This window comes from Malaclemys terrapin, chromosome 14, assembly GCF_027887155.1.
Source record: "Malaclemys terrapin pileata isolate rMalTer1 chromosome 14, rMalTer1.hap1, whole genome shotgun sequence".
NCBI classification, from domain to species: Eukaryota; Metazoa; Chordata; order Testudines; family Emydidae; genus Malaclemys; species Malaclemys terrapin.
Window position 1 is genome coordinate 11,103,326 of NC_071518.1, and position 10,543 is coordinate 11,113,868.

General features: G+C 48.6%; 1 protein-coding gene across 1 annotated transcript; it reads left to right on the plus strand.

Moving 5' to 3' along the window:
* Positions 1–237: 237 nt before the first annotated feature.
* On the plus strand, positions 238–9,971 carry C14H16orf46 (chromosome 14 C16orf46 homolog). Its single transcript, XM_054048731.1, has 3 exons — positions 238–312; positions 1,066–1,305; positions 7,432–9,971. Exons 2-3 carry the CDS (start codon positions 1,099–1,101, stop codon positions 8,488–8,490), a joined length of 1,266 nt encoding a protein of 421 aa, XP_053904706.1. The 5' UTR covers positions 238–312; positions 1,066–1,098; the 3' UTR covers positions 8,491–9,971.
* Positions 9,972–10,543: the final 572 nt, after the last annotated feature.

A 10,543-nucleotide genomic window follows, 5' to 3' on the forward strand; every position in this document is an offset into this window, starting at 1 on the left:
TATCCCCTAATCGTCCTGCCACTGCCCCTCCCCCTCCCCTCAGCCCTGCCAGCCCTCCCCCCTTCTCCCTCCATCCTCTCCCCGTCCTCCCCACACGCTCCCTGAAGCCTCCCCCCATAGCCCCTCCCCCCAGGCTGTTTGTGTCGCACCTCGCACCCCATTGCTCATGCGCTCACTTCCGCGCTCCGCCCCCTCTCCCCCGCCAACCCCGTCGCCCAGGGTAACGGCTTCGGGGTGGGAAGGGGGCTGCGAACAACCGCAGCAGCAGAGCGGCCTGTGCGGCTCCATGTCCCCGCGCCCCGGGACCGAAGGGTGAGGCGGGAGGGCAGCACGAGGGGCAGGGGAGAGGCCGGGAATGGGGGAGCGATGGGGAGCCTGGTGAGGGGGAGAGCCCGGGAATGGGGGGACGAGGGGGTAGCCCCGTGGGGGGGAGTGCGGGGGGTGCAGGGGAGAGCCCGGGAATGGGGGGACGAGGGGGTAGCCCCGTGGGGGGGAGTGCGGGGGTGCAGGGGAGAGCCCGGGAATGGGGGGACGAGGGGGTAGCCCCGTGGGGGGGAGTGCGGGGGTGCAGGGGAGAGCCCGGGAATGGGGGGACGAGGGGGTAGCCCCGTGGGGGGGAGTGCGGGGGGTGCAGGGGAGAGCCCGGGAATGGGGGGACGAGGGGGTAGCCCCGTGGGGGGGGGGAGTGCGGGGGTGCAGGGGAGAGCCCGGGAATGGGGGGACGAGGGGGTAGCCCCGTGAGGGGGAGTGCGGGGGTGCAGGGGAGAGCCCGGGAATGGGGGAGCGAGAGGGGAACCTGGTGGGGGGAGCGCGGGGGGGGTAGGGGAGAGCTTGGGAGGAGGGGATGTAGGGGGACAGGGGCTGGGGAAAGTAGCTCAAAGAGCAGCCTAAGCTAAGGGACTAGTATAAAATATCCAATTCTGGTTCTTTAGTTAAAAAACTCCTTTTGGGGTTGGGTTTTCAGGGAGTGCAGTGGGGGAGCAGCCCTCAACTCCTTGCATTAAAATTAGGATATCTGAACAATAATTGCCAGACTGATTATTTAAGACACTGATCTTATTGCAGCTTTAAAGGGTAGAACTGTGGGGCACTGGGACCATGATGAACTCCTCCAAGAAGAGTGAACTAGATTTAGAAAAAAGCATTACCAATAAGAAAACAGAAGAAGCCAACTGGCAGTGTATCTACCCAAATGAGAGGAGAGAGAGGAATCACGTTTATACTCTTCTTGACATCAGCGAGAATGTATTTGAACAAGATGAAAGGTCCTTAGAATATGTCATCAAGACAGGATGGGAGGAAGCTGTAAGTTACATTTTATATCTTGAAAAATGACTTAGTAGCCAGGAAAAAAATTCTCAAATGCAGTTTTGGAACATTTGCTAACAAGGGCTATTTAAAAATTCATTTGTTTTGATACAATGTAGTTTGAAAAGTCAACAGATACTGCTTTGGATACCTTAAAGCAGGGGTGGCCAGCCTGAGAAGGAGCCAGAATTTACCAATGTGCATTGCCAAAGAGCCACAGTAACATGTCAGGAGCTCCCCCTCGCCCCTAGTGTCTCCCACCCACCAGCAGCACCGCCGCTCAGCACCAAACCCTCCATCCCTGCACCTCCCACCCACTGCAATCAGCTGTTTGTGGTGTGCAGGAGTCGGCGCAAGGGCACGGTAGACTCAGGGGAAGAGGCGGGGGCTTTGGGGAAGGAGTGGAGTGGAGTGGGAGTGGGGCTAGGGTCTGGGGCAGAGCCCGGGCTTGAGCAGTGAGCACCCTGTAGCACATTGGAAAGTTGGTACCTGTAGCTCCAGCCCCGGAGTTGGCACCTATGCAAGGAGCCGCATATTAACCTCTGAAGAGCTGCCTGTGGCTCTGGAGCCACAGGTTGGCCAGGGCCAGCTTTAGCAGGTGCGGGGCCCCATGGCGGGACGCGAATTGTCTCGCGTCCCCCCCGCCCCAACTCCACTCTGGCCCGGCCCCAACTCCGCCCCCTCCCTGCCCCATTGGATCCCTCCCCAAATCCCCACCCTGGCTCCGCCCCCTCCCTGCCCCATTGGATCCCTCCCCAAATCCCCGCCCTGGCCCCACCTCTTCCCCAAGCACACCACATTCCTCCTCCTCACCCCTCCCTCCCAGGCTTGAGCTGATCAGCTGTATGGCGGCGCAAGCGCTGGAGGGAGGGGGGAGAAGCAGGACACGGCTTTCCCCCACCCCCCCGCTCTGCCGGCAGCCCCGGACGTTGTGGGGCTCTCTTAGGCGCGGGGCCCCATTCCAGGGAATCGGCCGAATCAGCTTAAAGCCAGCCCTGAGGTTGGCCACCCCTGCCTTAAAGCCTCTAAACCAGAGTCAAAGTTGAGAATGGGGGGAAATCATGACAAATCAACAGTTGATTGTTTTAAACAAGATATTTAACACTACACATGTTTTAAAAAACAAAAAGCTAGGAGCTTCAAAATAGTTGAAGGGAGCTGCTTAAAAAGCAGAGGTAGGTATGGAGGAACTTTAAGAACATACTGAAAATATTGTTTAGGGTTTTATTCTTAAACTAATAGAGATCTAGTTTGTTACAGCTGCAGATTAGTCAGCATGAAATGGAATATACAGAAAGGACCAACAGCTGCAACCTCCACACCAACCAAAAAGTGGCACTGTGCTAATCAATGAACAATACCTTCTTATGGGGAGAGGGGGAATTAGGATAAAATGCTTTGATCTAGGTGCAGAAAAACAAGAAGAAAATGAAATATTCTGTTCCTCATTTAGCATGTGTAGAGAATGAAGAAGCAAGATAATTATAAGTGAAATACAAATTTAACCATTAGTTAATCTATAGATAAACTAAGCTGTAAATGATCCTTTGAACTAATTAAAAATAAGATGAGCTTTGTGGAATCAGACACTTGCCATCTTTATTTTTAGTTTAGTATAAAGGACTGATCATCTTCCTCTAGTTCCTTCAACTTTTGTAAAGTGGACATTCAATTGCCATTTTTTTGTCTATCACTGTTTTGTAACATAGACATATGGAATACCTAAAAACCTCACTAAACCTTCAAGTACGTTCCTTTCCTGTAGCTACAATGAAGTTGAATAGAAGGAATATTAATAGTGGTTAATATAAATGGTACTCACATCTGTTTGAAGTAATTCTGATTAAAGCTGCTTCTCACCTTTTTACCTACAAAACATGAGATTCTTGAAGAAAAGGCAAGTAGGGTTGTGATGGTTTAGTTAGCTTAAGAATTTGGTGTACATTATCCATTATATCAGAGCAGTAACAAATAGTTCAGCTGTGGGGACGGATCACTTGTATCACAGAGGGAAATGGCTTTGGAGGCTTCTGGTTTTCTGTAGTTTTAAGATTATGAATTTTTCAGAATGACAATGAGTACAATGGGTTCAAACCTTGCCATTCCAGGGTAGAATTACCATATGTCCAGGTTTTCCTAGATATTGCCTCTTTTTTGAGCCTCCGTCCTATGTCCGGGTGGATTTTTTCAAACAGGAAATGTCTGGAATTTTTTCAGAGCAGATGCTGCAGCTCAGAAAGAACCCTGATTGGACCGCTTCCCGATTGGCATCTCCCCTGCATCAGCAGCTGTTTGGTCCATTCCCTTGCAGCCAAAGCTGCTGGGTCCTGCCCACTCAGGCCTAGGGAGGGGGTCCATAGGGAGTCGTGGACTGAGGGCTGTTGCTGCGTCCTGGGCTTGTGCCAGCTGTCCTGCCACCATGACAGGGAGCGACACTACCCCCCACCTCCAGCGAGTACCACTGCCGCAGGTATCCCCTGCAGTTCCCCCTTCCCCCTCCCAGTGTCCTCTTTTTGGGAACCTGAAATATGGTAACCGTATTCTAGGGAGGTTTAGATGGTTAAAAATAACTCAGATAAACAACTGTTTTCTATCCAGTGTTAGGTGTGGACATACACCAAAGACATTCTGGTGTTAAAGTAGTCTTCCCCCCCCCCTCCCCCACCCAGTAATGCAGTCTTCTAGACTGGTTTTTTGAAACCTATATTTAGGGCAGACCTATCTGTATAGAAAAGCTGTTTTTGTGGTTAGGAATACAGTTAGTGGGGTGAGGATAGTTTTGGATAGTCTATTTTGTTGTAACTTCTTGATTTGAGTAGATATTTCTAGGTCTAAGTTCTCTGGTCCCTGCTGATATAACTGAAAAGCTAAGTCTTTCTAAACTTTAAAGGTGTGATCTGCAAAGCAGTTTAGGCGCTTAAGTCCTGTATGCAGCACCTCTGCACTCTGTGAAATTTCTGCTTGGCTGCCACCTAACCCTGGATACTAGTGGTTTTCAACTGGGGGTCCACAGACTGTCTCAGGGGTCTGCAATAGGTAACTATGAAAATTAAATTTCAGATCCCAGGAAAGGCATTCCGTTTTTCTGATCAATCAAAAGTATGTGAATTCCCCCACCTACAGGTCAGAACCTGGAAGCGTTATCATTACCATAGAACAGGGGTCCCCAACATGGTGCCCGCTGGGGCATCCATGTGCACCCACCTACTGGTCACCGGACAAACAGCCACCGAAATGCCACCGTGAAGCGTCAATGTCAAGAAGCACTACTGCCGAAATGCTGCCGAATTTCGGCCGTGACGCCTCTTGATGACGCTGCTTCACAGCGGCATTTTGGTGGCTGCTTGTCTGGTGGCCACAGTCCTCGACGGCCAGGGCCGGCTCCAGGCACCAGCTTACCAAGCAGGTGCTTGGGGCAGCACGTCCAGCTGTTCGGCGGCAATTCGGCGGACAGTTCCTCACTCCTGCTCGGAGCGAAAGACCTCCCGCCGAATTGCCACCGCAGATCGCAGCTTTTTTGTTTGTTTGTTTGGTTGCTAGCTTGGAATGGCCAAAACCCTGGAGCTGGCCCTGTCGGCGGCTAGTCGTCCGGCACTCGCTCCACGGAAACCGAGTGGCCAGGCAGCAGTTCTGCAGAAAAGGACCTAGGGGTTACAGTGGATGAGAAGCTGGATATGAGTCAACAGCGTGCCCTTGTTGCCAAGAAGGCTAACAGCATTTTGGGCTGTATAAGTAGGGGCATTGCCAGCAGATCGAGGGACGTGATCGTTCCCCTCTATTCGACATTGATGAGGCCTCACCTGGAGTACTGTTTCCAGTTTTGGGCCCCACACTACAAGAAGGATGTGGAAAAATTGGAAAGAGTCCAGCGGAGGGCAACAAAAATGATTAGGGGGCTGGAGCACATGACTTATGAGGCGAGGCTGAGGCAACTGGGATTATTTAGTCTGCAGAAGAGAAGAATGAGGCGGGATTTGATAGCTGCTTTCAACTACCAGAAAGGGGGTTCCAAAGAGGATGCATCTAGACTGTTCTCAGTGGTACCAGATGACAGAACAAGGAGTAATGGTCTCAAGTTGCAGTGGGGGAGGTTTAGGTTGGTTATTAGGAAAAACTTTTTCACTAGGAGGGTGGTGAAGCACTGGAATGGGTTACCTAGGGAGGTGGTGGAATCTCCTTCCTTAGAGGTTTTTAAGGTCAGGCTTGACAAAGCCCTGGCTGGGATGATTTAGTTGGGATTAGGTCCTGCTTTGAGCAGGGGGTTGGATTAGTTGACCTCCTGAGGTCCCTTCCAACCCTGATATTCTATGATGATTCTATGAAAAGGTTGGGGACCACTGCCATAGAAGCTCACAGTTTAGTGCCCCTTCTCACGCTGCATCAAATGCTGGGCTGAGCATGTGCAACGTTTATAATTGAATTCTGTTCAGTCAGTTTTCAGTTTAAGACTTCTATGGTAGGGGTCCATGGACCACAGATTAAATTTCCAAAGGGGGCCGCACCGCCATTTGAAAACTTGTAGGGGTCCACAGATGAGAAAAGTTTGAAAACCACTGCTGTAGATGCCATAGGGGCCGACTCCGGGGGTGCTCTGAGGCTGGAGCACCCGCAGGGAAAAATTGGTGGGTGCGGAGCACCCACTGGCAGCTCCCCGCCTCCCCCGCCCCAGCACACCTCTGCCTCCGCTCTGCCTCCTCCCCTGAGCGGGCAGCCACATCCTGCTTCGCGCCCCTCCCTTCCTCCCAGCGCTTGCGCTGCGAAATAGCTGTTTCACGTGGCAAGTCTGGGAGGGGGAGGGGGAAGGGGATGGAGGAGAAAGAATGCAGCATGCTTGGGGAAGAGGCAAAGCTAGGGTGGGGATTTGGGGAGGGATCCAATAGGGGCAGGGAGGGGGCGGAGGGCCAGATGCTTAAACTCACGCTGCCTAACTTTCCATTGTAAAAATTTCCCAGGGCCTAAGTTTTTAAACTCTGGGGCACGTGCCCTCGTGATCCACTCTAGGCATCCAGATGCTTATCTCCCACCTCGGCCCCAAAGTGATTCACAAGCCAGGGGAAGGTAGGCATTTGGCTGCATAAATCACGTATGGCGCCTAAGCAGCTAGGTGGCCTTTGAGCATGACTCCCAGATCAGGTCCCATTCAGATTCATGTCTCTTTCCACTCATTGCTTTTTAATGTAAATGGTTTTCTCATAATATGAGTAAGGCTTTCCCATTTCCTTGTACTTTGGACTGTGGTGCAAAAAGAAGCTTTTCTCTTCTCCCAGTGAAATCACTTCTCTGTGTAGGTGCTGTGCTTTGTGTGTCCTGTTTCCACCTCTAGTTTATGGTCACTACTTCTAGATTTGGTAAGAGTCTGCCTTAATTTTTCACATTAAATTGTGCAGAGGTAGGCTGCTAGTGCAGAGCTCTGAAAGGGATCTTGTAAAATGGTATTTCAGTTTTTGAGCTCTTAATTTTAAGCAGTCAGTAGCAGGTGATGTAGTTTTCTCCTCTCAGCTGGAAGTTTGTCCTGTTGAAGCCTGCAAGAGATTAATATTAGTGAATCAAAAGCTAAGTAAAATCCACTCCTAGTCAGCAGTGGAACGTATGTTGTTTTGATTGATTGAAATGGCACTAGAAATGCATTTGTTTTGTACATGGATCATAAAAGAAACATCACAATTCTGTTCTGTACTCAGTTTAGTAAAGAAGTGGGAACTAAGGAAAGCTATAATAATCTCTCAGATCCAAGACTTTGGGGGGAAGAGAACATGTTTTTCTTTCAAAGATAATATAATGTAACGGAAATTGGATTTTTCATGGTCTTGGATATCGCCTCTGAGGCTTGCAGTGTAGGACTCTGTAGAACAGCACTGCAAGCATAAAACTAAAACAGGCATGAAAATCTATGGAGTCGACTGGTTTTTCTGTCAATAAAAGTCTTCAAATACTGTTTTTTTTTTTTTAAGTGGGCCTGGCTAAGAATAAAAAACTGCTTGTTAATTTGGCCCAAACAGTAAACCTAAGTAGCATCATGAGTGCTATTAGTTAACCATTACTGTTACATTTGTACATAGTTAATTTTTTTTCTTGTGAAGAAAGCAACTAGTATTTAGATTTAACATATTTCTCTGTTCCCAGGTGCAAGGCTGGGGTAAAGCCGCTCCATTTGCCTGCCTTCAGTTGCAAAAGGAAGCCAAGAAATCAAGGGCAAATGAAACCATCAACAGTTGCCTGTTTTGCTTAGATATGAGGCAAAATAATGACAAAAGTGTGAGCCAAGAAACCAAGACTACAAGAGATCAATCAAAATCTGATTGCAAATTAAGCACATGTGCTATAGATGATACCGTTTCAGAAAAGAAAGAGGTTCCAGTCCATTCTAGTGAGTCTTCCAATTGTTCTACCACAGATGGAACTAAGAGAGAAAGTTGTAATGGCAAGTTACGCTCTATTCAGACATTTCAAGGTGAAAAGAAAAGTTTGCCAGTAAAGGAATACAGTATACGGCAACCAGAAAAAATGAAAAACCCAGAAGCCCTAAAAAATAAAGCTGTAAAGACCCCTGAGCCTACCATGCCTGCTCCTGATAGCTCTGAAGCTTCAAACTTAAAATCTTTGCTGATATTGCCACCAGTGAAAGATGCAACTCCAAAAGATAGCACAGATCCTTCTTTTAAGAAAAGTATAGCCGCTATCTCCCAGGCAAATCAGAAAATGCTCAATGCTACTTCAGCTGAGACTGCTTCCGGTAGTAAGGGTACTAAAACAATAGAACAAAAGGGGGAAAAAGAAACTGACTCTATCATTCATGATACAGTGAAGGAGAAACAAATTCACGAACCATTATCCTTTGTCCCAAGGCTTCCAAAAGCATTCCTGCAAGCAGGCCCTGAACAGTTACACTGGCCCTGTGCTCTTTGGCCAGATAGAAAAATTACAACCACTTCTAATTCTGTTTCTTTGAGAAAGAACAGTCATCTTGCTAACATGCAGTTTCTGCATACAAAAGGAATACAGTACACAAAACATGAGGAGATCAGAGGTCCTTTCATCAACAGTATTAAAAACAGAAGTCTCTCAGAGGCCAAGCAAGGAAATGAATCAAAAACACAGGCGGTGCAACTGCTTCCTGGACTATTCCCTTCCTTAACGGTCAGCCATGTTGCAATAACCGCAATGTCTTCTAGACTGACCTAACATTTTTATACTGTAACTTCATGTCATTTTCTTCTATTTGTTTGAACTCATTATATGATGAGAAAAGGATTGAAGATACATTGTACTTGTGCTCCGTGTGAGCAGACTTGCCGTTTGTTAATTTTTGTAGGTGCTACTTATATGTATCAGTTTATAATACTATACATTCCTTCCAAATAATTTAATTTCCAGTTTATAGATTAACTGTCTATTGTATACAATATTCTAATTCCCCATTGCCCCATATTAATTTATTTAAGGTTCTACTGGAACTAAGTGCATTCACCTCATTCAGGTGCAGCCCTCGTGAACAATTAGACTGTGGGGCAAGCTGGGGTGTGAATCTATCCCACATCAGTCTGCCCTGCTCTAACTGTCCATGTACACCCTGCTGCTATATGTTAAGTTTGTTACAGTCAGGGCCGGCTCCAGGCACCAGCCCACCAAGCTTGTGCTTGGGGCGGCACCTGGACGGGGGCGGCGCAGTGTTGCGTTCCGGCTCCAGCCGCCAGGGAGAACGGGGCCACGGCCGGGCACTCCCCCCTCCCCCCGGCCCTCCTCCCAGGGCTCTGGCTGCCCTCCCCCCCGGCTGCCGGGGAGAGCAGAGCCCTGGCTGGGCACTCCGCCCTTCCCCCCGGCCCCACTCCCAGGGCTCTGGCTGCCCTCCCCCCTGGCCGCCAGGGAGAGCAGAGCCCCAGCCGGGGCTCGCCGCCCTCCCCCTGGCGCTCTGGCCGGGCACTCTGCCTTCCCCCCGGCCCTCCTCCCAGGGCTCCGGCTGCCCTCCCCTCCGGCACCCTCCCCCCAGCGAGAGCGGAGCCCCGGCCGGGGCTTACCGCCCTCCCCCCAGGGCTCTGGCCGCGCGCCCCCCCCCGCACCCTCCCCTGCCGTGCTGGGGGGGGGGGGGGGGGCGGCCAGAGGCTTTTTTGCCTGGGGCGGCAAAAAAGCCAGAGCCGGCCCTGGTTACAGTGCTTTGGGTTAGTCCTCCTTAGCTCAAAGCACTTTAACAACCGTTAATGCACACAGACAGTTAAGAGCATGTCAGGCTAATGTAGGATAGATTCACATCCCAACTTGCCAGTGTCTAATTCTTCATGCAGACAAGGCCTAAGTATGGTTATGGGGTACCTGGCTCAACAATGCATTTTAGCACAATCTTGAGTTTATCCCTATTCAGCAAAAGCCATTTAAGATGTTCTTTATTTTAAGTATGTGCTTCAATTTCATTGAGATCCATGGGGCTGAATATTTGCTTAAATGCTTTGCAGAACTGGGACTTAAAAGAGCAGCAGAACTTAGTCAAGTAGCCACAGAACAGCAGCTCTTTCACAGGGCATGGTTAAATGTTCAGTTACTACGTTTGTCCTGATTGGTTTAAGTACTATAAGTATTTTTTGTGTATGCTTCCTTGTTTTGTTTTCATGTTTTATTAACAGAGGCCAGACTCATCTATTATTAAACAGAGGGACTTTGATATCAAGTTATATCTGTGTTAAATGTACATTTCATTTTGACTAATTAGCTATCACAGTTTCCTCCATAAAATAGAGGTTAAGTTTGCATTCACAACTTAGGATAGCTTAAATAAAAATTATCCACATCCACAATGACAGCGTGTTTCTCAGTAGTCAAAGATTTTCTGTGACTGGCAGCCACTTATTTATTCTCTCCCCCTTTTTGATGCATTTGACAGTAACTTGGAAGTAATAGGAAAGATAATACCAGTTAAAAATTCCCAAATATCACATGTTCCACTCTTACGCCAGAGCTCTAAACTCACCATCTAGCTGGTTTAAGATTCAGAGAATCAGTCATAGGAGATTAAAGTTAAATCCAGAATTCATATTTTTATAGTACGTTAGTTTCAAAGCAGTTTACAGACTTCTACATATTAACTATTTACTCACCCTCATGTATGCACTGCTTGAGATCCAAAAAGAGAGAGGGTAAGCTCTTTCTAGATAGCAACTAGAAGCAAAGGCTAAATAAGGAAAGGACTTTTTTATTTTAAAAAGCTACATGAAGAAATCACCCACTATTGATGTGCAATAACTTC

Bases quoted from the DNA above. Each gene is read 5' to 3' on its own strand.
- C14H16orf46 (XM_054048731.1), top strand. From the start codon at position 1,099: ATGATGAACTCCTCCAAGAAGAGTGAACTAGATTTAGAAAAAAGCATT. The intron at 1,306-7,431 runs GTAAGTTACATT...CTCTGTTCCCAG, and splicing joins AGACAGGATGGGAGGAAGCT to GTGCAAGGCTGGGGTAAAGC.